General features: G+C 49.9%; 10 protein-coding genes across 10 annotated transcripts; 4 read left to right on the top strand and 6 right to left on the bottom strand.

The window, feature by feature from the left end:
* Positions 1-4: 4 nt before the first annotated feature.
* On the top strand, positions 5-1,869 carry G647_09753 (uncharacterized protein; the record flags this gene model as incomplete). The annotated part of the gene is made up of 3 exons (XM_008725746.1): positions 5-1,180; positions 1,238-1,275; positions 1,320-1,869. The coding sequence occupies 3 exons, from the start codon at positions 5-7 to the stop codon at positions 1,867-1,869; spliced, it is 1,764 nt and encodes a 587-aa protein (XP_008723968.1).
* Positions 1,870-3,091: 1,222 nt separating this feature from the next.
* G647_09752 (uncharacterized protein) lies at positions 3,092-5,062 on the top strand (the record flags this gene model as incomplete). Its single annotated transcript, XM_008725745.1, has 3 exons — positions 3,092-3,202; positions 3,254-4,042; positions 4,130-5,062. The coding sequence occupies 3 exons, from the start codon at positions 3,092-3,094 to the stop codon at positions 5,060-5,062; spliced, it is 1,833 nt and encodes a 610-aa protein (XP_008723967.1).
* Positions 5,063-5,155: 93 nt separating this feature from the next.
* On the bottom strand, positions 5,156-6,187 carry G647_09751 (uncharacterized protein; the record flags this gene model as incomplete). Its single annotated transcript, XM_008725744.1, has 1 exon — positions 5,156-6,187. One exon carries the CDS (start codon positions 6,185-6,187, stop codon positions 5,156-5,158), a length of 1,032 nt encoding a protein of 343 aa, XP_008723966.1.
* Positions 6,188-6,793: 606 nt separating this feature from the next.
* On the bottom strand, positions 6,794-9,136 carry G647_09750 (uncharacterized protein; the record flags this gene model as incomplete). The annotated part of the gene is made up of 2 exons (XM_008725743.1): positions 6,794-8,226; positions 8,281-9,136. The coding sequence occupies 2 exons, from the start codon at positions 9,134-9,136 to the stop codon at positions 6,794-6,796; spliced, it is 2,289 nt and encodes a 762-aa protein (XP_008723965.1).
* Positions 9,137-9,394: 258 nt separating this feature from the next.
* Positions 9,395-9,858, bottom strand: G647_09749 (uncharacterized protein; the record flags this gene model as incomplete). The annotated part of the gene is made up of 2 exons (XM_008725742.1): positions 9,395-9,745; positions 9,793-9,858. The coding sequence occupies 2 exons, from the start codon at positions 9,856-9,858 to the stop codon at positions 9,395-9,397; spliced, it is 417 nt and encodes a 138-aa protein (XP_008723964.1).
* Positions 9,859-10,850: 992 nt separating this feature from the next.
* On the bottom strand, positions 10,851-12,196 carry G647_09748 (uncharacterized protein; the record flags this gene model as incomplete). The annotated part of the gene is made up of 4 exons (XM_008725741.1): positions 10,851-10,982; positions 11,033-11,620; positions 11,676-12,052; positions 12,106-12,196. The coding sequence occupies 4 exons, from the start codon at positions 12,194-12,196 to the stop codon at positions 10,851-10,853; spliced, it is 1,188 nt and encodes a 395-aa protein (XP_008723963.1).
* A 747-nt stretch (positions 12,197-12,943) lies between these two features.
* Positions 12,944-13,180, bottom strand: G647_09747 (uncharacterized protein; the record flags this gene model as incomplete). The annotated part of the gene is made up of 1 exon (XM_008725740.1): positions 12,944-13,180. The coding sequence occupies one exon, from the start codon at positions 13,178-13,180 to the stop codon at positions 12,944-12,946; it is 237 nt and encodes a 78-aa protein (XP_008723962.1).
* A 1,466-nt stretch (positions 13,181-14,646) lies between these two features.
* G647_09746 (uncharacterized protein) lies at positions 14,647-16,889 on the top strand (the record flags this gene model as incomplete). Its single annotated transcript, XM_008725739.1, has 4 exons — positions 14,647-15,610; positions 15,672-15,806; positions 15,858-15,951; positions 16,001-16,889. 4 exons carry the CDS (start codon positions 14,647-14,649, stop codon positions 16,887-16,889), a joined length of 2,082 nt encoding a protein of 693 aa, XP_008723961.1.
* A 1,855-nt stretch (positions 16,890-18,744) lies between these two features.
* On the top strand, positions 18,745-19,861 carry G647_09745 (uncharacterized protein; the record flags this gene model as incomplete). The annotated part of the gene is made up of 2 exons (XM_008725738.1): positions 18,745-19,248; positions 19,376-19,861. The coding sequence occupies 2 exons, from the start codon at positions 18,745-18,747 to the stop codon at positions 19,859-19,861; spliced, it is 990 nt and encodes a 329-aa protein (XP_008723960.1).
* Positions 19,862-27,093: 7,232 nt separating this feature from the next.
* Positions 27,094-27,279, bottom strand: G647_09744 (uncharacterized protein; the record flags this gene model as incomplete). The annotated part of the gene is made up of 1 exon (XM_008725737.1): positions 27,094-27,279. A coding segment is annotated over one exon (186 nt), but the record flags the coding sequence as incomplete, so codon positions are not given.
* Positions 27,280-27,530: the final 251 nt, after the last annotated feature.

The raw sequence follows: 27,530 nt of genomic DNA, 5'->3' as shown, positions 1-27,530 counted from the left end.
CAACATGGTACCCTACAAACGCAAAGCCTCCGAAACCACAATTCCTCTTCTTCCGGACCTGAAAAGACCGCGGACTAGCCAGCCGAGTAGCGATCAATACAAAGACTCCACTAACGAAATCAAGTATGGCATCGTCTTGCGCAGATTCTATCCCCCCGAGATGGTCAACGAGCGCGCGCTGGCATACAGCGCTGGCAAGATTGAGCGACCGGTTGAGACACTGGAGAAGGCCATCAGTGAGACGCAGGTGCAGCGCGACAGCATCCTTCCCGGCAAATGTGTCGTCCATTGGTTCAAATGTGACACTCGCACGATGGACAACAGGGCCTTACACCTGGCGAGCGAGACAGCAAGGAAGCATAATTTGCCTCTGCTATGCTTCTATCTGATATCGCCTCAGGACTTCGAAGCACACCTAACCGCACCTATCCGGGTCGATTTCATCCTGCGCAACCTCCAAAAGTTGAAAGAAGACCTGTCCGAGCTTGATATTCCATTGTACGTCGAGACGGTAAAAAGGAGAAGGGAACTGCCGTCGAGACTTATCGAGCTTTGTACGAACTGGGGTGCGAACCATGTGTTTTGCAACGCAGAGTATGAAGTCGACGAGCTCAGACGAGAGGCCACATTGACGAGGTCTTGCTTGGAGAAAGGGATATCTTTCAACGTCGTCCACGATACCTGTGTTGTTCAGCCTGGCTGCCTCAAAAGTGGCGCTGGTGGTGCACTTTCAGTTTACAGCCCCTGGCACCGCAAGTGGTGCGCATACCTCAACGAGCACTCAGGGCAACTCGACGCCTTTCCCTCACCCGAGAAGAACCCTCCAGCTACACGGCAAGCCTACCCCGAGCTCTTCGCCTGCGGAATTCCAGAAGCACCCAAGTCGAAACAGCTGAGCGAGGAAGAGAAGACAAGATTCCAGGCAATGTGGCCTGCAGGAGAACACGAGGCACGGGCGAGACTGAGAAAGTTCATCTTGGAAAGGATCCTAAAATACCATGAGAACAGGAACCTCCCGGGAGGCAATGCTACCTCGAATCTTAGCGCACACCTGGCGGCGGGAACGCTCGCGGCACGAACTGTAGTTCGTGAAGCCCGAGACGCCGCGCCATCGAAGAGATTGACCGACGACCGGAAACAAGGACACTCAATGTGGATCGGTGAGGTGGCATGGAGAGACGTGCGTTCATCTCTCCGCCCAGGTGATACGCACACGCCAGCTAACCACCCTTTGCAGTTCTACAGGCACGTGCTCTGCCATTGGCCATATATCTGGTGGGTATGGCTCTCGCTGGCGGTACATGAGCTGACTTCCACAGCATGAACAAACCATTCAAGCCGGAGTATAGCAATATCCGATGGGAGTATGATCTGGATCAGTTCAAGCGATGGACGGACGGGAAGACGGGTTTTCCGATCGTCGACGCCGCCATGCGGCAGGCTAGGCACACTGGATATATGCACAACAGGTGTCGTATGATAGTGGCATCATTCCTGGCGAAAGACCTCCTCATCGACTGGCGCATGGGGGAGAAATGGTTTATGGAACACCTTATCGATGGTGATTTCGCATCAAATAACGGCGGATGGGGCTTCTCTGCGAGTGCGGGAGTCGATCCACAGCCATATTTCCGAATCTTCAACCCCTTGCTTCAGAGTGAGAAATTCGACCTGGAAGGAGACTATATTCGTAAGTGGATTCCTGAGCTTGCAGGTATCAGGGACAAAGGCATTCATGACCCATATGGTCGAGGCTATGCGAAGGTCGCTGAAATGAATGGGTATCCGAGACCGATGGTTGATCACAAAGAGGCGCGAGAGCGGGCTCTGGCACGATACAAGGCGGGCATTGGGAGGGGTACAGCCTAATTACCCCTTTCCCTGGCCTTCACTCGAATCTACCTTGCCAGATTAGATTGAGCGAGTTCTCTTTGAAAGCAAGGGTGCTCGAGTTGTGTCTAGGGTCGGCAAGCTCCACAATTCTCTGGGCGTCAGCGGTAGACGACTCCCTCTGCTCAACTTGGTCGAGGAAACTGTGGTAGGCGGCCAAGGAACAGACAGCACATCCTCAGGCCCATGAGATTTCGACCCGACCCGTATGTTCAGTCAGTTCGATCCATGATTGCTTGATCGACCAGACGGCATGATCTTGCCTCGATTGGCTTGATCCCTCGATCTCAGCGAGCTCGCCTTCGGGGCCTGAGCATGGTATTGAACCGAGACTGGAGTTGGAAAGAATGAGGTTCCGCAACAGAATACTCTCCTACGTGACCCTATCTCCTCGGCGAAGCGTACTCGAGACCTTCTCGAATATGTAGGAGATGATTATGGCGTAAAGGGCCACACTCACCAGATGCGAACATTGACCTTCGAGCCCTCCTAACCACTTCGTTGCGCAGCTGATCGCAGTCGCGGTCCCCACAGCCAGCACAGGACACGACTATCCGCGAACATGTCATTCGCTTGAGATCGAATCATGCAAACTATCGCCGTCGTATACCGATGGCGACACGATCTTGCTAATATGGTCTGTCTTGCGGTGCTGGTTCTCATTCCTGGATTGTTCAGCGATGCCGCCGCTCACCGCCCAGAGTCAAGTTGGAAGGTAAGCCATTCTGTGGCTCGCTGGCTATCCACGGATTGACTTTCGTCAAGACGTGCGTCGATGTCGTTCTCAGGAGATGGTCGAGCCAGGTCACGAGCTTGTCATAATTGATCCATATATCTATACTATGAATGGAGGATCTGCGGACCGGAACTCGGCACCTGCATGAACAAGCCTTCTCAAGCCGGCCACCGCCTGCCGATGCCTTACCCCTCCTTTGCCGCCCGTTTCCACAGATTTTCTTACCCAGCGCCGAGGATTGGATAGATGCGGTCACGATCCCCAGGATCACAATGCGTCAAGAACAGCAACGGTGGGACCCGGCCATACTGCGCCTTGACGGCCTTTTCCACATTTGCTCTCTTCACCGTCGCCCATCTCGTCTTCCTGCTCGATCTCCGACATCTCCTGCGCTCTCTCTGACGTCCTGGTTGCGACACAGCCTGAGTTCCATGGCTTTTACCATCTGTGGACCGGATTCAAGTCATGGCGAAAAGAGCGAAGCGGCCACTTCAGTTGCCCAACCAACAATTACTCATTCTCGCAGCATGCCGCCTCGCAGAGCCTGTCGCATCGACATCCGTCTACCCCTATATCGTGAGTCTTGCATCTCTGCTGTCAATGCGCTCTCAACTGACCAGATGACAGCCGGAGATGATACAGTCATTCAACGTCGGGGATGACCAAGTCGCTCAATGGGCCGGCCTCATGTCCGCTACCTTTTCCCTCTCACAATGCCTGACCGGAGTTGCCTGGGGGCGAGCCTCAGATCGCTTTGGCCGCAAGCCTATCATTATCGTTGCCTTGACCTGTACGATGCTGTCCAGCATTCTATTCGGCTTTTCGAAGAATCTCGCGTGGGCTTTTATAGCGCGATCACTGCAGGGCTTGTCGAACGGGAACGTTGGGATCATCAGAACGGCTGTTGCGGAGTTGGTACCACAGAAAGAGTTGCAGCCTCGCGCGTTCAGTATCATGCCGCTGGTGTGGAACGTCGGCAGTGTGTTTGGGCCATCGGTCGGTGGATCTCTCGTCCACCCTGTGGAACGATATCCCCAAGTGTTCGGAAAGATGAAGCTGCTGCAGGAATATCCTTTCGCCTTGCCAAATCTTCTGATCAGTGTGCTTTTCATGGGCGGTATCACGGCAGGTTTTCTTTTCCTTCAGGAAACACTGGAAGAGAAGAGAACGCGGCGGGACTATGGTCTCATCCTTGGCAGATTCCTCACTCGCCCTTGCGTCCGAAGGCGACACCAGCCGACGCAGGAGAACAACGAAGAGTCAGAGGCCTTTCTCTCTGGGATTTCTAGCGAGATGTCGACGCCCGTGTCCGGTTCGCAGCATGCTATCCACAATCTGCGAAAACAGACTCCGGGATGGGGTGAGGTCTTCTCCCGACAGTCAAATATCAATTTGCTTGTCTATACATTCCTTGCTGTATGTTTGCCGTCACGATGCAACGATGCGATCGTTCCAACTACCTACTTATTGTCGAAGTTGACACCATAGCTGACGTCCTCACAGATGCACTCCGTTGCCTACGATCAGCTACTGGCGATCTTCATGCATTATCCGGTGCAATCAATTCATGATCCAGATGTACGACTCCCCTTCAAGTTTGCGGGGGGCTTTGGCATCGACTCGAAAGAAATAGGCTTGCTGTTCACTGCCTACGGTATTTTTGGCATGATCATCCAGTTCTTCGTATTTCCGCCGTTTGCAAGGAAGTACGGCGTATTGAATTGCCTCAAAGCGTGTTGCGTCGCTTTCCCTCTGGCCTACATTGCGACGCCCTATACCGCTCTTTTACCAACCAACTCTCTGAGGCAAGGAGTCATGATGGTGATCATGTTGATCAAATGCTTCTGTGGTATCTTTGCATTTCCATGCTCGACCATCCTTCTCACCAACAGCGCCGCTAGTCTGAAAATCCTGGGTACTCTCAACGGAGTCGCAACAAGTATTTCTGCTCTCGGGAGAGCTGCCGGTCCCGCTTTGGCAGGGCTGACCTTCACAGAAGGTGTGGATATTGGATATGTGATCATCTCTTGGTGGACATTAGCTTTGGTGGCGGTAATTGGCGCTGTTCCGGTCTGGTTCCTGGTAGAGATGGAGGGCTTCGGAGACTCTCAAGAGGATGACAGTGACGATGAAGTGGATATTGAGGAGGACGATGACGCCAAAGCTTCTGCTATTTCATCATCCGATGCACATCTCAGGAAGCATACACCTTCATCAGTCTTCGAGGATGCCGTGGAGGATGATCAACCCACGCCCGAAGGCAGCTTGCTTAGACCTTCAAATCCTCCTTCTCGACGGCAGAGCTTGCAACTCCGACGAGTCTCGAGTCCGATTGGGCTGGGTCCGGGTGTGATTCCACACGGCGCCAGGAGATATAGCAGCGAGTTAGGCGCTACGAGAAGCGGGTTCGGGGTTGGTGGGACAGCATATAATTGAACCATTTGCAGGACTTGGGCATAGGCGTCGTCCACGGCGTGTTGGATGCCCGCATACAGAATAGGGTCCTGGAACATATGAAACCCGTCCAAACTACAGCCGGGCGGCGGCATCCTTCAAGATTTGCGTGACACCTGATCTGACCTCTTCGACAATATCTGCCGCATTCTCCAGCTTGTTCACCAGCCCTACACCAGAGCCCGCCCAGACATTCGCACGATTTGTCATCCCGAATCCGGCATCCGTACCTGTGACTGATTTTCGGTGCATTTCTCTGATGTGATCGATGTCAACGCCTCGTACATAGTCATTATAACTTTCCGTGACCAGACTTCTCCCGTCATAAGCGTCTGGCCATATATTTGGTCCATTCACATTGTCGAACAGCTTGCTCCGGACCGTGCTCGCAGCGCCATCGCTCGCAGCAAGCACGAGATCTCGATAACCGGGCGGTACAATTGTCTCTCTCGCCGCCAGAAACCTGGTTCCAAGGACTACTCCGGCTGCTCCAAGGGTGAAGGCAGCGGCAGCACCACGAGCATCAGCGATGCCACCAGAAGCGAGCAGGGGAATATTGCCCAGACCGGCCTTTGTCAAGACATCGCTCGCCTCTGGTAAGAGGGACACCATGCTTGCTCCTCTCTCAAAGCCATGACCTCCAGCGTCTGCCCCCTGCAGAATCAACGCGTCGGGTTTTGCCAGCTGTGCAATTTTCAACGCCGCGGATACTGTGCCAGTTTGAATCCATATCTTCGATTGCGGAGAAACTTCACGGACTCTGCCAGCCCATACTGCGTAGTCCTCTAGCTCCTTAGCAGCAAACAACCATAATACTGCCGGTTGATATTGCTGTAAGATTGGGAGAACAAGGTCGATTTCCGCGACGAAGGGCAGTACGCCCACGCCAATAGGGAGAGGATGGCCCCCCTGTATTGGCCCCAATGCTTCCTGTGCAACAGCAAGCTCTCTCTCTAGGTCGTCGTGCATGATAGAGCCTATCATTCCAAGACCACCGGCTTGTGTGACTCTGGCTGCAAGCTTTCCGCCCCCATAGCCTCCCATGGGGGCATTGACGATGAGCGGAGACGCTGCCCAGTGAAGGTAAGACCGCAGATTCTCTGCCATGACGAGAGGAGGAGAGTAGAATCGCGACTAGTCGTCGAAGCAATTAGCAGTGGCAATGGTTTACTAGTCGAAAGGCTCCGTTTCGTGCAGTTCTTGTATCTGCAAGTTCGATTGAGGACGGACACTAAACTATGTATGAACAATGAGCACTACTTGTCCCTAGTCTACATGGTCATACCTTGTGGTATGTACCGGCCCTCCTGACGCGTAAAGGAAGTAAAGGGATTGGCCGCGGAGAAGCCAACACGTCGCATGTATTGTGCCAAGCTTATATGTCGGGTTTTCAGAGGAGCCAAACCGAGCCAGGAGCTTCTTGTGCTTACGGATTTGAGCCCGGTCAGCCATGATTCCTGGTGTGCCTGATTCTTGGGCTATCCACAGGCGGGATTGGTTCGCTACTTGCGCAATCTTGGGTTGAGTACGGAGTATTGGCGCGTCTTACTTCATTTTGGCCCACGACGAGTGGAAGGGCAGAGCATCAGCTCCGGCAATGCCATCAAGAGATCTGTTGAAGCCAGGATGATGTCCTCCTCTGACTTGTTACAGAGGTTACGATTGGAGCATGGGTGCGACAAGCTTGGAGTACTTTTTGTATACCCTGTCGAGCTACTCTAACAACCTGGTGGCGGCCTGCAACCTTTCCTGTATGATCTCACTCCATTTCAGAGCGTTCGTCAAGTTCTTGTCCTCGAAGCTCTCGACGAGCCCCGGGTAGGTGGCGCCGGCATATCCAGTCCAACGACCTGGCGCAAAGACCACGTGCTTGAACCAAGGCCTTTCATCCAAACCGCCAGGGAACAGAAATTGTCGTTCCAGGGCTTTGTATTTCTCATTGGCGTTCCGCACTTCATAAAACAGCCTGACTTTCTTCCACCAGTCCCACCATGGCACATCTTCAGCAAGCCTGTCTGTCAAGTCGGCTGTGTAGTCATCGAATCTTGAAGCTGCTTTCTTGAATTCCGTGGTGGCGTTGTCAAGGGCGTGGAAGCTGAAGCTCGATCCGGCCAAATGCAACTTTGACCTCTCCTTCACATCAGCCAGATAGTTTTTGAGGCCTTGGGCATAATCTCCAGCGCTCAAGGACAAGACAGGGGTTTCGCTCAATTGGGCAATGAGCAGTGACAACACTTTTGCTACCGTGACATGGTAGTGCCATCCCTTGTCCCCATAAGTGTCCATCCAGTGAAAGGAATCGTAGTTCGAATGATAGTGATAAACTGCGTCTTTCGGCCCGCTGCCGAAGCCAAAGTCAAGCGAGGGAATTCCCGCGAAGTCTTGGAACGCAGTAAAGTCGCTCCCTGACCCCATAGTACGTATATGGCCATGCCAAGTATCTCCGACGGATTGGCCTGGGACAGTTTGATTTGGAGAAGGAACCGAATTGGTGACTGCGTAGAGTAGCTTGTTCAGCAGCGGAGATGCGGCAGCATCAAAGTGTTTTCCACGAGCTCCGACGTCCACGTTGAGATATGCAACCGTGCTCGCAGAGAGCCACGGGAGGTATTCTTCAACCCATTCAGTCGAACCGACAAGACCGTACTCTTCACCATCCCAACTCGCGAAGACAATTGTTCGAAGGGGCTTCCATCCTGCCTTGAGCGCCTCTCCAAAGGACCTGATGACTTCGTTCAGCGCCGCTGAGCCTGAGTTAGGATCGCCAGCCCCTCCTGCGATCCAAGCATCACGATGATTACCGACGACTATCACTTCGTCCTTGGCGGTGCCATTGATGATTCCTATGACGTTCCAGAGTGGCGTCGTCACGTACTCTTGTTCATTGACCAAATTGAGAACCACCGAGTCTGGTGAGGGACCAATATTGTATTCCACGCCCTTGTACTCCAAACCTCCGCCGTGCCAGTATTTATTGAAGGATGTGGCGTTCGGCCCATATCCGTTCAAAGCCTTGAGGAGAGGAAGAGCATCGGCGTAAGAAATAGGTAGCGACGGGATCTGAGGAGTAGAGAAGTGTGGATCGACGCGAGGTACGCCAGGCTTCGACGGATAGCCAGGGGTTGTTGGGTCGCCGGGAAGAGTGCCTGCGGAAACACCTGTCAGCAGTTGTCAGTCAAAGGACGACTGTCCAAACCCACTTATGTATTGCGTACTGCCTCTTTGCACGCTGCTCGGATTCCTCGCTGGTCCCTCAGGATAAGGTTTGTGCCCATTCTCCTCTGTGATCTCTCCGTCCTCCTGCGGGTCAGAGTACATGACCACGCCGACCATACCCAGTTCCTGGGCTCGTTTGACCTTGAGACCACGGAAGATGCGACCGTATTTTGCAAGGGCAATTTTGCCCTTCAAGCTGATATTTGCAGCTTGAAGATCCTCAAAGTCTTGATAGGTCCCGAAGTTTACATACACATATGGTGCGGTAACGTTACCGGAGGCAGAGTAGCCATGAAAAGTCGGTACACGGTCTTCCAGAGAGGTAGTTGGGTCATCGTGGAGAACATCCTCTTCCAGAGAAGCTTCATACTTGACCTTCTTCCCGTCCAGCAAAGCAAGCCGATGGCCAAGTGGGTAGTTGATAAACACGTCGTAGGCAACAATCTCCGTCTTTACTCCAAACTCTTCCCATCTTTCTCTTGTCCACAGGGCTTGACTGAGATTCTTGCCAGCCAAATGAGGCCCAGCAGTATAGTATTCACTCCATGCACGAGCCTTATCCTCGCTCGGGGTTTCCAGCAACAGGTCCACTAGTTCAGCGAAGTTGAGTCCGTTGCTCTGCGGCCATGATGCCGGATATGGCCGAGACCAAGGCAGATAGGCCGAGACGGAGTCGTGACCACGAGGAAGAATGGCGACTGGGAGGAGAAAGCATATGGCAATAACGAGCAGGCAGCTCCCAAGCGCAATGGTACAGAATCGCTTCAAGGTCGTATGCGGAGTTCGCCGTGGGCGTCGAGTCACGTAGACGGTTGAGATGAGAGGCGTTTGTTCATCCATTGTGTGCGCATCCTTTTCAGCCGATGGGAATGGCCTCGAAGGAGACACACGACACGAGAGCATTTGCTCAAGCTGATTGATTTTGGTGTCGGCAAAGAAGAGCCTTGTATCTGTTGACGCAATACACGACGAGGTATCAGCAAGCGCAGTTTCCCCTCGTAAATCAGGGAAACTCGCCCGAGATGCATCTCCAACTCTCCGCAATGTCGCTACTGCATTCCACGAAACTTCGTTTCACCTTCAATATCTCTTAGACCTTTAGGAAAACTCCTGCATTTGTCCCTTTCCTGCCAGCGCCGGGAGCCATGTAGCCCGCTTGCTCACATAGAACTCGACAGCCGGCTCTGCACCTTCTACACCAGACTCATCGTCAAGCGAACCAGCCAGAATGAGAGTCACTCCCTGGAATGCCTCGCCGTCTCCGACCTTGCTGATAACACAACCACAGTTTTCGCAGAATGAGTACTTCAAGATCATGCCACTATCTTGAGTAGTCGCATATGTCTTGGGTGTTCCCTTCGTCACCTTGAAGTTTCCTTCTGGCACGACAATGTTGGTGGTGAAGAGGCTTCCGCTCACGTGGCGGCAAGTTATGCAGTGGCACGTTGCCTGAAAGAGTGAGCAACATCAAGGAACACGTTCAAGGTGGCAAATACCTTCATAACAGGGTCTCCGGCGTACTCATACTTGAGCTGGCCACAAAGGCAACCTCCTGTTGGCATCGTGAATAATCTGTGAAGAGGGAAGAGGCGTCTAGTCCGATTCTTCTTTGGTGGTTGTTGGTCAAGTCTGCATGGCCGAAGAAGTCCATTTATACCTTCTATCTGCAGCCTGGCTCAGCCCCAACGGCAACTCGGCGCCTGCCGTGGTTTGAAGAACGAGACCTGGATGGGAAATCTGCGATGCTCCCCCCTGGCTGGTCTGCAGGCCAGCATGGTATACTCGCTCGACAAGATCTCCTTGGCCGACCTACCCAGCTTCCTGAACAATGCTAAGATCAACACCCGTATCCGGAAAAGCCCTTTGTCGGAACCTATGCACATGTCAGCATGTCACCACAAGGGCGCAAAATACGAGAGAATGGTTGCACTTTCCCCAGCGGCAGCTGACTTGGTCCTGGTACAGGTGAGGAGCTATCTGACCTCCTCAATGATGCTCGACCAATCAATCACCCAAACGCATTTCATATCCCAATATTTGTATCGTTGGTTACCTGGGCGAGACCCGACACCTGCTTAAATGGACGGAAGTGTACTCGGTGTTTTACCTCTGACCGAGGCTGTTTGTCAGCATTCGCCAAGACAGGACCAATTCGGCGGGGCTTGCCATACAATCCTGATATGATATCGGTAGCAGCTGAGAAGGAGAGCCCGTGACATGTGGCTACTCAAGCTCAATTCCTTTCGAGGAAGCGTTCCGTATTCAATCTCATGCGACTGTCCGAATCCAGTGCCACTACAATTTTGACCGTCTGCGCCATGGGCCACAACGAGAGCAGCAGGTCTACTTGGTCAAACATTGAAGACTCCGCATCTCGATCTGTTCACGGTGGCTACTTTCTATCCATGAACTAAGATACAGCTTCTTCCGGAAACTTGTCTTTGTTCTGCTGCACATGGAGGAGGAGCTGAGTTTGTTCGAGAAACTCACTGTTCCAGAGGCCTCCCAGCCGCTAGCGTTCAATAGCTTACCGATACATCGATTGTATGCCACCTTAGCTTTGTGCAATGCTTTTTGCGAAGATATCTCTTCGGTACGCAACCGCCAGGGCCATCGATTCTGCGTCTCCTGGTGGAATAATCTGAGAGGCATATATGCCACAATTACCTGCTGCAGGGTCGATCCACTGGAATATGTAAGCTTCCATGTAGTGATCAGCGAGAAGCTTCGACAAACCCAGAATAAGTTAGGAAGACCCCCCCAGGTGAGTGTCCCTTTCTTGCATACGCCATCCACATCTTCCATGTTTAGGATGCCTCCGAGACCGAAATTCCAAGCCGGGCTATCCACAGCACCTCGAAACATCGGGCCTGCCAATGGCTCGCCCACCGTGGCCCTCAGGTGGCTGTCATCGGAAAGTTGCGGCGTGAACATTGACTTTACTGTCTCTGATCGCAGAAGCTTCCCATCGTTCCTCAGCAGCGAGATGAGCACTCTCACGTAGTCGGGCGCGGCGGAGTATAGTCCGCCACCACCAAGATCGTCCTTGGGATTCTGAATGGCATACGGCTCGGTGGGTACTAAATCTCCCTCAGGAGTCCGCTTCGTGGTAGGGCATAAGTTCCTGCTAATGTTCTCGTTCCTCTCCGGGCGGAATCCCGTCGAAGTCATCCCCAGAGGATCAAAGATGTTTTGCTGCATATACTCCCCAAGGCTGATTCCTCCGTTCACTCGCTCCACCATCTTGCCAGCCCAGTCGATGCTTACACTATACGCCCAGTTCTCGCCTGGCTCGTACAGAAGAGGGGCGAAATATTGCTTAGTCTGCGATGGTGAGGGTAAGAATTCAAACGCGGCAATGGAAAAGGTGGGATGTTACTATTTCACCTCCGCCAGGACGCACTGCTTCTCCGCGCCACTCCCGCCACTTTGCGAGCTCTGGCGACAGGAAGTCGTAGCCCATTCCACTGGAATGCGTCAACAACTGGCGCAACGTGATTTTCTTTGTTGCTTTCCGAAACTGTGGCTGACCGTGGTCCCAACCAGTTAGGATGTCTGGGGATTTCCACTCGGGGAGGATCTCGGAGACATCATCGTCGAGTACCAGTTTCCCTTGCTCGACGTTTTGCAGTGCGCAAATAGTCGTCAAAAGCTTCGTGCACGAGGCGATCCAGAAGGTGGTGTCCTCACTCATCGGTTTAGCGGTCTCTGGGTCAACAGACGTGAAACCTTTGGCATCATGATGCACTATGTTCCCTACCAGGGTGTCAGTCGGTTGTTGGACCAATGTTGAGTTGGCGGACAGTTACCAGAGGCATCAGCTGCGATTACGACAGCGCCCACAATTCTACGGCCTGGCCCAGGTTTCGTGGCAGACTCGAATTCCTCTTCCCACGCCATCTCAACCTGCTCTCGTGCAGGGTCTGACTGCTCCTTTGCCAATTGTTCGAGCTAATTTGCCAGTGCTGGTTCAAGAATACAATTTGACTATGTATTCGCTCTTTGGCAGAAGATTTGTTTTTGGAGGATACCGGTCAGATCCCCAGAGAACGGACGAGACGCTTGTATGAAGTTGCCCGTACACAGTAGGCTTCGTCGCTAAGACTCAGTGTTTATCCGCAGGTTCTTCCCAAAGCCTACATTAAGCCCTTGCAATACATGATATGTCTGTCCCGGACAGTAAGCGCCGTCGACCCCGCATCAGTGTCCGGCATTGAGCGGATAGCCTGCCGTGCCTGCTCTTCTTCCTTCCTCGGTCCCCCGCAATTTGCTAGATAGGTACATTGACCACTTCGCCGAACCCAGAATGGTGATAAAACCCAAGGCTAATCTCGTTGTCACACCCTGTATATCAACATCGGGCCGGGGCCGGCGTCGGTTGCAAAATACCATATCCTGTATCCTACTCACATCCTCGCTAGCCCGAACTCTCACGCGCGAAATGTGGTCCTGAATTGGTATACCCTTCTGGTGACAGGTATTGGCGCGCCTCACTATTCGGGGAAGCCTTGAACAGCGATCAACATATGCCAAACATCCCACAAGGGTCTTGCTGCATGCTTCTCAATTCCTCTCGGTCGTAGATTATCATGTAGAAGGGACCGACGTCGACAAGAATACTGCCATCATGTGAACCTGAGACATACTCTATTCACATGGGAGAAGCGTTTGAAGGTGCAGCACTCGATTCTGCAAGGTCTCGATCTCATGGGTTATCCACCGAATCTGGAGCTCCGCCTGGTTCACGTAATCGATGGCGCTTGTCATGATTTCAGCTTTGCCAACCTTCGTAAGTGACTCTGAGAGCTTGCATAGCGCCCATGATTGCCCGAAGACACAGGTAGCAAGCTCGCTCGCCACCAGGGTCCGCTGGAGCTGCGTCATATTGTCGTTGAGCTTGTTGCGGTAACGACGTTCAACAACAGAGTGAGCTGCTCTCGCTCTGAGGCCATCGTCTGCGGAACTGAGGCGAGAGGGTCTTGGAGACCGCTTCCCGCGGGATTTTTGACGCCAGGTCTGCTCTCGCTGGTTGGCTGTTGAGGATGCACGCGACGAAAAAGCGATGTGCCGCGAGGATCGTTGTGAAGAACTTGTCGAAAGCTCCGCTGAAGTGGGAGAAACGCAATGCCTCGAAATATCGGAATGAGAAGAAACGCTCCGACCAAGACTGACGCGCTCCGAGGAGAGATCTTGTTCTGCGCATGCCTAGACCTTGAGACTGGCATGCCATGATACTTCATGTTCTGACTGCACGACCTGAAAGTTACCCAGTAGCGATTTCCAACTATTCCATGTTGATATGCTCGGAGACTGTCCCTGGAAGAATGCGGATTGGGTATGCGTTCCAGAAGTGGAAACCTCCGCAGACGAGGTATCAGCGGCAACGGCTTTGTCGCAGTCGGGCAGGGGGTATGTGGTAACGGGAAAACCAGCCCTGAGATCGGTCAGGTCATCCCACGCTAGCTGTGTGCAAGCGAATAGCCAGATTTTGGTTCCCATGATAAATACACATAAAGGGGTGATACTCTCCATCTGCGATTGGGCCTCGATGACTGCGAGATCGAGACGGAGCCCTTAACTAGCAATGTAGACGCGTTTCATGATCAAGGTCTCTTGCAGCAGTAGGGAAAATGAGGAAGAACATGGCGAACCTTATTCTTCGAGGTAGATACCAATACCCACGATACAGCGTATGCGGTCTAGATGTGGGGCTCAAGCCACTATCTCGAGAACCCTACAGCAAAGTCGCGATGCATCACATCGTGTGGAAGCGCCAGACACTTGTTGGGACCTAGAGATGGCCGTAGATGCACAAGGGAGGAGATGGCGGTTCATGATTCAGTTGCAGTGGATTGCTGGCGATCATTTGTGAGGGACGATTGGGAGCGCCATCGGATATAAATTGCCTGCGCCGAGCGATGAGCGAGCAGCATGCTATCGAGGCTCCATGCTGATACTTTGGCGGACTAACGTAAGAAAGCTCTCTTCTGCTCGTCTGCTCGACATTGAGATTGACTCAGGCAGCAAGCTGACAGCTTCAAGCCCCTGCAACATGGTTCCGTGCGTGTTGCCGCCGATCAAACAGCCGAATCTCGGACATCTCGCTGAAACTTCGCTGTTCGCGGAGAACTTGCTCGATACCTTGCAACACAAGGCTGAAGTGTTGCAGTTAAGCGGCAAGCCCAGGCCCGTCTAATTGGTCTAGGCGCGGACCCACGTGGCTTAAGCGATCTTGATGTGCAGACCGCAGTTGCCCGCTCAGCCGTCATTACCTATACGATCCGCCTGAGAGTCAGACCACCCTCTTGCCGTGACGCCCAGCGCTATGCTCGTTCGGCGATACCAATGACATGGACAGCGCCCGGCAGGGAGACGAAACGGACGATCCGATCCAGAGAGAGTCTCAAATAGATCAGATCCTACGCCGGAAACGCAAGGCGCGCAAAGCTCGCGTGTGCTACCCCTGCCGGCAGAGGAAGGTGAAGTGCGACTATGGAACTCCATGCCAGCGTTGCATAGACCGAGAGCATCCGGAGCTATGCTCCTATCAACAGGCACCGAAAACACGATCGCTCGATTCCGCCTTTACCTCATCTCCGGCTGAAGTTACCAGACCCGTGGCTGCGGAAGGACGGCCGCCTGAAGACAAGAATCTATGGTCGGAGCTGGAGAGCGTCAAGGCTCTACTACAAGATGTACAAGGCAAGCTCCAGAGCAAAACCACTTCACAAACGCCGGCTCCAAGCAACCTTGCCGAGCAAGATACAAGAGACGTGTATCCGACTCCCTCTGGGGTGCAAGCACCAACGGAACTCCTTGGAGACTTTGTCCATCTAGGTCGTCACTCGGTTCCCGCTATGGTCATGGCATTAGGCACCAGAAGCGACGAGGTAGCTGTGCAAGACATCATTGGCAAGAGTGCCCTGCCCCTTTTCGGCTTAGATAACGAAAGCGCAACATATCCATTTGTCGACCTCTGGGGTTTGCCTACCGGTTCCTCTACACGTGTTCAAGAGATCTGTAAAATCGTACCTTCTGACGCAGAATGCTTCCAGTTCCTTCGGCAGTATCGAGATGTCGCTCATATTCTCTACCCAGCCGTAGTCGACATCGACCAGCTGGAGGCCGACTTGACCCAGTTCCTCATCAGCCGATCCAGCCAACAGCTGCCAATCGACAACTACGTTAACGCGTCGTCCACTGTCTATGGGAAGAGCCTGCACTGGCTCAGTCTCATGTTCGCTTGCCTTGCATCTGGATGTCAAGCTTCCTCGCTCCCACGAAAGGAACGTCATCTAACCTCTCAAGTGTATGGTATGCGACAGCCCACCCTTCAGATTTTGCTACCGCATATCCAGACTGATAATAGGCACAGTGTGTTGCGCCTACGAATGTCTCCGGTGTGTCAATTACCTCTGCCACCCGACGGTTTTGGACATCCAGTCGCTCTTGGTTCTTGGGAACGTCATCGCAAACAACATGAACGCCGGTGTTGCCTGGTCGTTGCTAGGTAAAGACATTCATGTTCGCGGCGCTGCCTATGGTTTCTCACCTTCGATAGGGCTGACGATCAGATTGGCAATCACAATCGGCTTGCATGAGGCCACCGATTCGCCTGACCCTTCGACCGAGATGCATTCTCGACGCGAACTTTGGTGAGCGTCGCTCACCCCTCCAATTCCGGAAGATCCTGACGTTCAGTAGGTGGCGGATTCTTTGGCAAGACAGTTTGCTGTCAATCACCTTCGATCGTGCCCCGTCAAGTTTCATGTTCGCCTCCGCACAATCTCAGCAGAGACAAGCTTCCGCCATGACTGACATGTCGTACGTTGAGTGCATGAAGAGCCTTTGCAGCACTGGGCTGCATATCGTCCAAGAGCGCTCCATCTCATCAGATCTGCACTGGGAGCCTTCGAACATGCTCAAGGTGCAAGAGGAATTCGCCGACATCTTGAGACACGCGGCACCCCACCTTCGGGACGTCACCAACTGCCGCTCGATCAGGGACCAGCTGGAACATTGGTGTTTTGATCTCCACATCTCTTTTTTCACATCGGAGCTGTTCCGTCCACTGCTAAAGCACCAGAAACCCAACGCAGAACAGCTGATCCAGCTCCGAGACATCTGCATCGAAAGCCTAGCCAAGACGGTCCACGCATTCCTGGGACTTCAAAACGTGGCATCGAGCGTCAAGACTTCTTGGGCAGTCCTGCAGAAGGCGCTGAGTTCTGCTCTGATGTTGAGCATATTGCAGGAACCGTTAAGAGATAAGCGTGTGAAATCGTTGCTGGACGGTTTTATGGCTGTCATGATGGATCTGAACTCCGGCCTCGGGCCTTCGGAGCTGCCGGCGCCCCTGTCTCGGTCGATCGCTGCATTGCAACGGCTGTTGGCTCTGCCTGCGAACAGTAACCTCAGCGCAAGTCGAATAATCCACCATCAGCTTGAGCCAGGCCAAGACATTGAAGAACTGGCGAACAAAACGAAATCACCACACTCAATGTCGTCGTCGTCACAAAGCGGAGGCTCGCCGTACACTTTGCGGGATAGTATCCTCTGGGGAGGTCCGGGGCACGGTATGACGCCAGGATGAACGTCTCGACATCGCCTCGATCCTCAATGCACGTCCCCGCCTGGGAACGCTGCAATCTAGCCCTTTCGTTGTCTGATCTTGGTTTGTCAACGCATAACGAACACAGTTTTTCGGATATACCCTTCTGAAATGGGGCCGCGGACGGATATCCCAGGTCTTTTCACGAGCTAATTATGATTTCACATTTTGGCACTCCTCCGGAAGCTGTGTCACAGACCAGGAATCAAAAGTCGAGCCCAAGGCATACTGTGATCAATGCATTACGAGCAGAAACGTCCCAGTGTAGTACACTATCCGATTGCTAGCTAGGAGGCAATCTTGGCTGAGTCCACGTTTGTTCCCTTCCAACAGCACCGATCACGCAATTCTGAACAGGAGATGGGTGGTCTTTGGCTTCCGCGACTACACGTATATCTTTGTTCACATGGTCAGTTCAAGTGCTGAGTGAAGAGACAGACTAATTCAGTGCCAAAGTAAGCAAAAGATTTCGGTGCTCTTGGCTTGTGATACCGCAAAGGACTTGACTTGCGAAGTTGCCTTTTAGACGTGATGATTTTCTATGGATGTATAATGTATAGCCGCCATAGGCAGCGACACGACAGCGGGCCCAAATATATCCCCCTGGCAGCCTTCGACAGCGCGGTCCACGCAGCCTCACGCCATGGCCCTGCCCGTCACTTTAAAGTCAAGAACGCATTGCTCTCAAGAGCAACACTACCTTGGCTTTCGGCATATGCAAGCAGCACAGCAGAGAATCGAAGAAAGGAAGAGACAGCAATCGAAGGCAACATCGAACGATGCCGCCGGACTCACCGGGGAATAACCCGTTTCGAGGTTGTTTGAACAAGCGGAGTCCGCCATGGATCGGGAAGATCATAATCTCCTGCTTCATGCTAACCGGAAGGACGAAGTGGAGGGTTGCGAGGGACTGGAACGAAATCAATAATGGACCAGACAGTGATCAAAAAGAGATTGAGACTGTTGAGTGTTTAGTGGCGTTGGGCAGATATGAAGTTCTGACAACTTCGAGTTCGAGGGTGCTGACTGCCTGGCCCTCATGAGCGGCGCGTATAATGTTCGTCTTGATTAGTCTTTGGGTAGATGGCTGGGTTCTGCGGTAATGATTTGAGCATTGGGGATCTAATCTCCCGACGTCGTAGCCAAGGGTGTTCCAGACCCGCGTTCGCAGAAGGCTCCAAAGGCTCATGAACTGTGATTCTCAAGGTCTAACGCTTGTGGCCTTAAGCCTCAACAAGTCTTTCCGAGGAGCCACGTGCTGGATGCTGGCTCTGTCGGTACACACTAGGAGCGCCAGAGTGCGGAGCCTCGCGAGATGCTCCACCCACAAGTGGCCGTAATCTGTCGAAAGGGCATCGTCTGTGACCTCATTTGAGGTACTTGTCAGATAGGGCGAGTGCCGGGCAGCAGTAAAGTAACAACAGGCAAGTTGAGCACGGCAGAATAGCGTGCATATGCGGATAGGCACTGATATGATTCGTTGGCTGGTTTCTAGAACGCCATGCTCTGCCGTTGGAAATGCGACTTCCTTCCGGACTCGCTTTGCGTGCTGGAGGATTACCCGCGATCGCCGTGGGATCTTTGCAGTATTTGACGTCTCGTGGTGTTTCCAAGCCTTCTGATACGCCCACCACGGGCTAGCCTCAATCAAAGGATGAGCACGATTGGAGCGCCAAGCAATGCTCGTAAGTGGCGGACGAGTGTCTGGGTGGGGAAGGCCGCATAACGGCTTGTAACGAAATGCCAGATGAAGAAGTATAAAATCGCAGAGTAGCAATCGGAAAATGGCTTACCTTTCCAGGAGCTTTCCAGAAGCCTTCAAGATCATTCCTCAAACATGAAGGTCCCGATTGTGGTCCTTTGCGCGAGCTTCGCAACATTCGCCGCCGCACAGAACCAAGCAGAGGCCCAGTGCCTTCAGTCTTTCAACGGGACCATTGGAAATGGAACGATAGGCTCCGAGCAGCAAGTCAGCAGCCTGACGGTGCGGACTGTCAATTCCACCGATGCCAACCAGGGAGTGGCTGTCGACAAGGAGTATTTCTATTCCATTGACAACTACTCGATCACCAAGCACAACAAGACCACAGGGAGACCACTCCAGCAATGGTATGGAGGACCCGATGGGCCGATCATTCATCTCGACGGCGGCGTTGTCATCAATGGAACCCTGTATGCGCCTCACTCAAACTATCCCACCTTCCCGGAGACGTCTTCGGTCGAGGAGTGGAATGTGACAACAATGGAGCACATCAGAACTCATTCGTTCGGTATCTATCGCGGAAGCCTGACATGGGTCGATCAGGACAGTACAGGGACGTGGTACGGCACATTTGCCAATGTAAGTCGTTATCCGCGTGACGAATGCGACCGGCTGCCCTGTCGATCTGCCTTTCTCATTCAGCCAATTCCTGCCTTTCCTACGAGCAGCAGTCAAGCTTCGTCTGCTAACACACTCGTTCTTTCAGTATGACAGAGTCCAATCCGGGCAGACACAACCATATGGATTGAGCATCAACACGCAGCTCGTACGCTTTTCTCCAGGCCCAGAATCTCCATTTCAGTATATTTCCCAATCTTGGATCTTTCCCGAAGAGCTGGTATCGGCGAATTTCGCACCAATGTCCAACTCCGGCGGTAGCTTTGCTCCGGATGGTTGGCTGTACATCACTGGCCACGACGCGAGTGCAGCATACGTCCTGCAAATACCGGCTGCCGGTAGTGTCTTGATCTGGGTTGCAACAGTAGATCTGCCGGATATCGCTGGTCAGGGGATCGCTTGGGACAGGAGTGCTCAGGCGCAAGGGGGCAATGGAACGCTCTACGGAATCAGTCGGGAAAGTAGGCAAGTCGTGGAAATGAGGGTTCCGCTGCAGGGATGCAGGCCAAATACTGATCTGCCAGTTGGTATGGTGTTGGGGCCTGATGACTTCATTGATCCAAGCTCGGATTGAGCCATCAAATCATGCAGATACAGAAAAGCAAGAATAACTAGGGGTAGCAGGTGAGTTAGACCATCACATATAATCGTGTTACGACCCGACCTTCACAATAAGACGGCTTACGAGAAACAGGAAGGTTAGGCGACGCTTATATAAGAACAGCCTCAGTGGTACTAGCACCTAGGGAGTATCAGAATTACCCGGCCACCCGAAATTTAGCCGGTTTAAGTAGTGGACTATTATCAGCGCTGCTCCTTTCGACTAACCAGTAAGGGTCAGGTCTCTAGTCACAATACTTTAAGAGGGGTGTAGGTAATACGACATAAGGCAGGGTATATGTCATAGGCTAACCTTAAACGCGACCCCTCAGACGGTAAGGGCGGAAGGTAGAACGAGGGAGCGGCAGCCCCGCGCGCGAAGCTAACGGCACGAGTTACGTAATATGCTCTAATGCTCTAGAGTGCTCTATTAGTAGAGTAGTAGAGCACTACGGAGTATAGTATAGGAGGGATAGGTATATATATACTTATTATTAAATAGTCTAGTTTAAAGAGTAATCTTATACTTTATAATCCTACTAAAACTTTTAAAATTATAAACTTTTTTAGTATACTAAGCTAAAGTATAAGTTAGAGTAGTATTCTTTACAACTTTTTAAAAATTTAAAATGACTATAATACTTTAAATAATATCTTAGGGTTAATATTATAATTTAACTTACTAAAATTAACTTTATTAAAGAATATTAGGAACGGCCTAAGGCGATAGGTAGAGAGTAATAGTTAAGGGTCTTAATAGTATTAAGTATCCCTAGACCTCTAGGTTATATAGGACTCGAAGTATAAGAGGAGGATAGGACTCTTATATAAGAGGCGCGAGAGTTATATATATTTTCTTACATTAAGCTAAAGTATAAGTTAGAGTAATGTTCTTTACTACTTTTTTAAAATTTAAAATAACTATAATACTTTAAATAGTATCTTAAGGTTAATATTATAATTTAACTTACTAAAATTAACTTTATTAAAGAATAGTATAGTAAAAACTCTCTTTTATATAGTATATAGGGTTTTAATGTAGTTAACCTACACTCTTAGTATTCTTTAGCCTTTCCTCTTTAAAATTATTTTCGTAAGTGTTATGAATCGCTCCACGTGAGGCGGTCTGCGGTCCAAGTAGGTTTACTTATAGGGAGTAACAACTGTATGTCTGCCGAGGGTGAAGGGCACGCGGTCACTTGCAACGGCGTGATAGTGGAACAACACTCTTAGTCCAAAGGTAGGGGTCAGAGTATTAACGAAGTTGACTACAGTGTTATGTAGGTGGGTGTCGACCCGCGTATATATGTCCGTTGGCTGCTCAGTTTGCTCAGTGGTGCTCAGTGTACTCAGTACTGAGCACGCTGATCCCAACTGAGCACAACTGAGCAGTCACGTGACCCCAGCCTGCTGCTCCCGAGGCTGCGGTCCCCGTACTCCCTTTGGTCTCGGCCTAGTTGCCTGTCGCGTACGTGCCCTTGGCCTCGTTAAAGGTCAGCTGTAACACTTATCCCGCTTTACCTTCCTTACCTAAATATTCTCTAGCTATATAGTAAGTTATATAAAGGTTAGTTTATAATACTTTCCCCTCCTTAGCCTATTTATTATCCTTAACGTACTTAAGATAGGTCTATACCTACTCGTCTCGTTCTTTCCTTTTCGTTATAGCTAACTATATAGACTTTTAGAGTTAGTAAACTAAAACCTTATAAATCCTTTAAGCCTAAGAAATTATAGTAGTAGCGTAATAATAATATCGCTAATTTCCTAGAATCTAATCTAAATAATATCGCTATAGTAGCTTATACTATCTATATTAATAATAACGATATATACTACTACTTAAGGGAGTAAAGTATAAAATATACCGCGTACCTTTAGCACTATAAAGAGTATAATAAAACTTTTTCCCTTAAGGAGCTTTATAAAGTAGGGGAGTAAAAGAGATATTTAATAGCTAAGTCGCGGGCTAAAAGGCGCGAGATTATATATTTAAAGAGTGTTAAGAATAGCTACTAGAGCTTACTAAGCCTACTAAGAGAATATATATAACTCTCGCGCCTCTTATATAAGAGTCCTATCCTCCTCTTATACTTCGAGTCCTATATAACCTAGAGGTCTAGGGATACTTAATACTCTACCTAAGCGTCTCGGGGTACGGTTAGAGAGTCTTTATAGATTTAGTCTCGATAATTTGTTTACTGGATAGATACCTCGTTAGGCTCCCCTCTCCCGTTATCCGCATCGTTATATCTTATTAGGGGGTTGAGATATTGTCGTCGCCGTTGTGCCGGTCTTAGGCTTAGCGCCCTACTTTTCTATCTTAGCGTTCTCTTCTGCTCCACGGGCGTATATTAATTCCGGTTCTGCTTCACGACTATTTTAATATATCTATATCCTTCTACTTCACGACCGTTACTATATCGTTACTAGTATATTAATACCTTTTCTACTCTATAACTATATTTATACCTTGATTTATATATTAATATCCTCGTTAGTATATTAATACCTTTTCTGCTCTACGACTATATCTATACCTTAGTTAGTACGTTAATATCTTTACCGGTGTATTAATACCTTTTCTGCTCTACGGCTGTAATCACCCCTCGATTAGTACGTCGACATCTTTACCGGTGCATTAATACCTTTTCTACTCTACGGCTGTAACTACCCCTTGATTAGTACGTCGATATCTTCGCCGGTATATTAATAATTTCGCTGATATATACTAATCTTCCCGCTTTACGATTTTAAGTATGCCTCGGCTAGTGTATTAGTATCTCCCGTCTTTACGATTATAACTATCCCTTAGCTGGTGTATTAGTATCCCTCTATTTATTAACTGTATAAACCTTTACATTTATGTTACGATAAAGGTAATACAGGTAACTTTTGGCGTATTTACGCTCCTTTAATGCCCTCGCGCCGCTAATGTCGTAAGGAAATCCCGCCTTCCCGGGTCGTAATGTCTACGCATCCTCGAGTAAGCTACCCGACCGTACAGCGTAGAGACCCGGCGTAACCGCGCCTTCGCAGTAATATACCTAATCGACCTTCGGGCGGCGCCCCGAATAAGTATATTAGTATACTTAGCCGACGGCACCGCCGCTGCCGCACGCTATGCTAGGGCTAGGCCGATAGAGCACCGAGAAGGAACCTAGCGCGCTGAGATAATTAAGCGAAGAATAGCGCGACGAAATTAATGAATTAGTATAGTAGTTACTTACTCCCCTATTTAATGCGGGTAGACGACCCTTAGGGTAAACTATCGCGGCTAGTACGGTTAGATGATCGTGTATGAGGCCTTCTTAACTACGGAGAAACATTAGTTGTAGAATAGGAGGCTTGTTCGGAGGGGTAGAGACCTTTATACGGATATTTGACGGATGATGATCCGTAGTATAAGCTAGCTATTTACTACGAAGATGAGGAAGGTAATAAGGATGGTACTGGAGAGGGTAGTTATAATTAAGATGAAGACGCTGGAGACGAGGTATAAAACTATACTATATATAGATATAGGAGTAGCATCGACTTCCCGGATATATCTTTAAGCTTTAGGTAAGGGGGACTCTTCCTAAAATCCTTAAAATTGAGATTTTAATCTTTCTATAATTCCTAAAATCGATTTTTTGATCTTGCCTAGTGTTCGTTATTAATTTCGGTATATATTATTTAGACTTCCTAGGGAGCTGAAATCTAACTAGAGCTAGCACCGCCTATATAATATAAATAAAGACCGTAATATCTCCTCTTTACCCTACCTTAACCTGTAACTATATTCTTTAAGATAGCTACCCCCTTCACCTCGATCGAGCTCGACTACTAGTAAATTTACTAGCTCTATCCGACTATAGTAAAAATGGAAAGCCGTCGCGCGATCCGTAATTAATATCGAGGTTTTATTTTATTTTAGCTTAATTCGGTCGAACGTGGCGTCGCCCTCACCGGTTATGTTATAACCGACGCCGACGTAACCCTATAGTCTCTCGCGTAGTTCTGCAGCCGTTATAAATTACTCGTCGAGTGCTGTAATAGCGACGAGCTTATGCTCTACCTCCGCTTTTAATTCGCGAATCGAAAGCCGTATCTAGGGGTTGCCGGTATTACCGCCTAGGTGGCTCTCGTCGAATTTAAGTATGTACACGTCTACTAGTCTCGTATTCTAACTCGGTATTGACGTGTTGATAGTGATTTCTCGTCCTGTAAGACTTTTTTAACTATGTAAACTACTATTTACGCCGGCGGCGTATGTGTACGCGATTTCTCCAATACTAAGGTCTGTCGAAGCGGACGTAGTCCGCGCTATATTATTATTTACGACCTCTACTTCCCTATATATAGTGGAGCCTTTCGCAACGCTATAGGATACGAGCTGGCTTACTCGATCGGCTATAATAATATAGCCCGGGTAAAACTCTATACGCTCTCCATTGGAACTTTATTTTATACCCTCCTTACGCGCCTCGGCGTAGACTATACCTACTTCTATATCTAAAGTAACCGCGACCTGCTGCTGAAACTAATATATAAGTTTCCCTAATATCTGATCCACTAATTAGGCCTGACCCTTCTATACTAGGAGAGTATAGCGTCTTCTAGTGGGTTCGTTAGTGCGGCCTAGATAAGATAATTTTAGACTAACTCGTGTACGCGGACGAAGGGATTGAGAATACTATATATAAGTAAGATTGGGACGATAAGAAGTTTAGCTGTTGTCGTGGAGGAGGTCGAGACCACCGGGCCGCTTAGGAGGCGAAGAGATACTAGGAGCACGGGCGGTTCCGCTGGTGATGTGAGTATCTAGTAACCGAGATACGTCGATAGACTCTCTTCCGCGGGTATCTGTAGTGGCGGAAAGGGAGGGCGCTAAATAGATTAGGAGAAGGTAACGAGGAGGTGTTCCGAGCTTAATGCTGGATAGGTCTATTTCTACTCCCTAAGGAGTGTAAAGGTTGAGGGCCCTAGGCGCGGTCGATGCTCCTAGTCTTCGTCGCCTCTACCGGCTTAAACGTGCTGTATATATATTAGCAGCGTTTATATCGACTTACTTTTCTTTATTTAGGGATAGGCCCGATTACTACACCGTGCTTATTACTAATAATATCCCTGCCGCACCTTTTCACCCTATATAGGCGTTGCTCTAACCGCCTTTAATAAAACAAAATAATTTCACCTATCCTACTTAGGGATTCCGTTATATAGCTTCGTTTTCTTTCGTACCTTTAATAGTCCGACCCGGATGCCCTCCTTCGGTAGTAGAACTAGCCTCTTCCCTAGTTCCTAAAACCTTCTTTTATAGCGGAATCGGTGCTAAGTATAGCTCCGGCGATTGCGGTCGTTGGCGCCGTGTACTGGATTAATTATAACTATTATATGTACGACTCTTCCTCGATTTACTTATAAATTACTAACGATAGTTCTAGCGCTGCCTAATATAACCTCAACTCCCTCGATTTCTATGGCGACCTTACTGCGCTTCTAACTCTTATAAGCACCTCCCTCGTTACCTATGCCGAGCTCGTCTACCGAGGATATTAAGCTATATTACGCGGAGTTTCTATAAAATATCTAACGAGGATAGTAGCCTATACCCGGGAAGACCTTACCCGTACCGTGGCTATAGGCCGTTCTCTCGCCGGGAACTAGGACTCGTTAGAGGCGACTAAGCTCTACGAACTAATTTTAGTCTTCTAGAGGGTGCTATACTTCTTTCGTGCGGGCTATAATTCTTGCGCTATAGACGTCTGCCTCTCTCTTGTAATTATATTTAATATCCACCTTATCTAGTACGATAACATAACCCCGCGGATGTAAAAGACTTTAACTGAGCCCGGACGAGCTCTTTATACCGCCTGTATATAAGATATACTATCTACGCTTAATGGGAAATAACTAGCTATGATTAGAGATAGACTTATACGCGCCCTACAGCACTATAACCCGACCGAGTTTACCGTGGGCCGATATCTCGAACTTAGAGAAGTGTTTAAAGCTCTCTTTATCGCCGTACCTTAATTTAGCTTTATATATATTACGGCTTACTTTGCTATAACTAAGTGCTTAAGATCTTCCCTTTTAAGAAGCCGATCATAACTAGTCTTATTAACCTTATACGCCGCGACGAGGGTTGTGACCTCTCTTAGGCCGTGACGGACTGGTTCACCTCGGACTTCGGGCACGACCTTAACCTCGTATGTACTACGCTCGCCGCTAAGTGCCAGCGTTAGAGTATCTGCTCTCGTGTTGTGCTCGGCTATCTGTCCCCGCGACTGGTGATTAAAGCCGATGGTCTAACGCGAGAGAGTAATTAGGGGTATAAGGAGGTACGCGGCTAGGGCTTCGGAGCACCACTTAAATTTCAATACCTTAACAGTAATTTATAACGGACCGAGGTATTGTTCGTGCCGGAGGCCTGTATCCTCTAGGTTAACTAGAATTATTATATATTACGCATGCTGCGCCGTTCCGCTGGTCTTAAATGTGAACTCTTAGAATGGGATTATCTAGGTAACGCTATTGTCGTCTCTATACTATACTTAGACTTTTATTATAGACGCGAAAAAGTAATGATTTACCTGATGGTGTATTGTATCGCTACGCCGTCTGTATCTATATAGGTTAACACTACGGTAACGACACCTAGAGGGTAATTCCGGGGAAGGATATAAGGACGGGACCGGCTGTACGGCTATTTATTACTAGTTGTAGAGCTATTACGGCATCTAGCCTCGAGTCTATAGACTATAAAATTTATTTTTAAAATCCTGCTTATTAAAATATCTTGTAAGCTTCGTCAAGTCGGGCTAGTTCCTCGGCCTCCTCGACTATATATTAACTAATTTCCTACTCTATTAACCCTAAAGATATTAAATCCACGTCTTCCTCTAGACTCGTGCCTTTATCGCCCGCGTACCTCGTTACGTCCGCTAGGCCGAGGCCGACGTCGCTAGTCCTTCTGTTTCTATGCTACGAAGTCGTTTACTGTTGTTCTCCGCTCGGTTCGCCGTCTATTAACGCGAAGTGCCTATAATGGCCCGTAAACGTTATGTAGTCTATCTATATTACTATATTGATTATACCCCGCTAGCGCGTGAGGGATACTGCCTCGCGATTAACGAATAGTACTAGTAGGCTAAGCCCGCGTGATTCTAAGGTGGCCTCCTGTCGGTATATGACCTCGCTAAAAACCTTAACAGCTCCCTAAATGCCGGGAATGGTGATCTTCGTGCCTATAATAAGTAATAAATCCGGGTATATAGCGCGGTCCTTCTCTATAATGTACCTAATTTCTTCTTCGTAAGGATGGATCTCGTTGAGTAAAACGATGTTCGGCCTTAGGATGCTAACCGCCGTAACTCGTGAAGGTAAGCCTCTAGCCCTCTTACGGTAAAGTATATACCTAGGTACTTCGTTGGCATCGAGTAAACGCCGCAGCCGTACCTCGTACGCCTCCGCTATTTCCACTACCTTAAAACACTTAGTGTAGCGAAACCGTAGCGTCCGGAACGACCCGTGTAACGGCACTACGACGTGCGCCGTTAATCTTAGTGGTCGTTCTTATGTCTCTTTATCGACTTTAGGCTCCTTTACGCCTAAGGGTACGACTAAGAGGCCGGCTTCCTGTTCGAGTCCGTCGA

This window comes from Cladophialophora carrionii, assembly GCF_000365165.1.
Source record: "Cladophialophora carrionii CBS 160.54 unplaced genomic scaffold supercont1.11, whole genome shotgun sequence".
In the NCBI taxonomy this organism is placed as follows: domain Eukaryota; kingdom Fungi; phylum Ascomycota; class Eurotiomycetes; order Chaetothyriales; family Herpotrichiellaceae; genus Cladophialophora; species Cladophialophora carrionii.
This window is presented reverse-complemented; position numbering and strand designations above follow the sequence as displayed.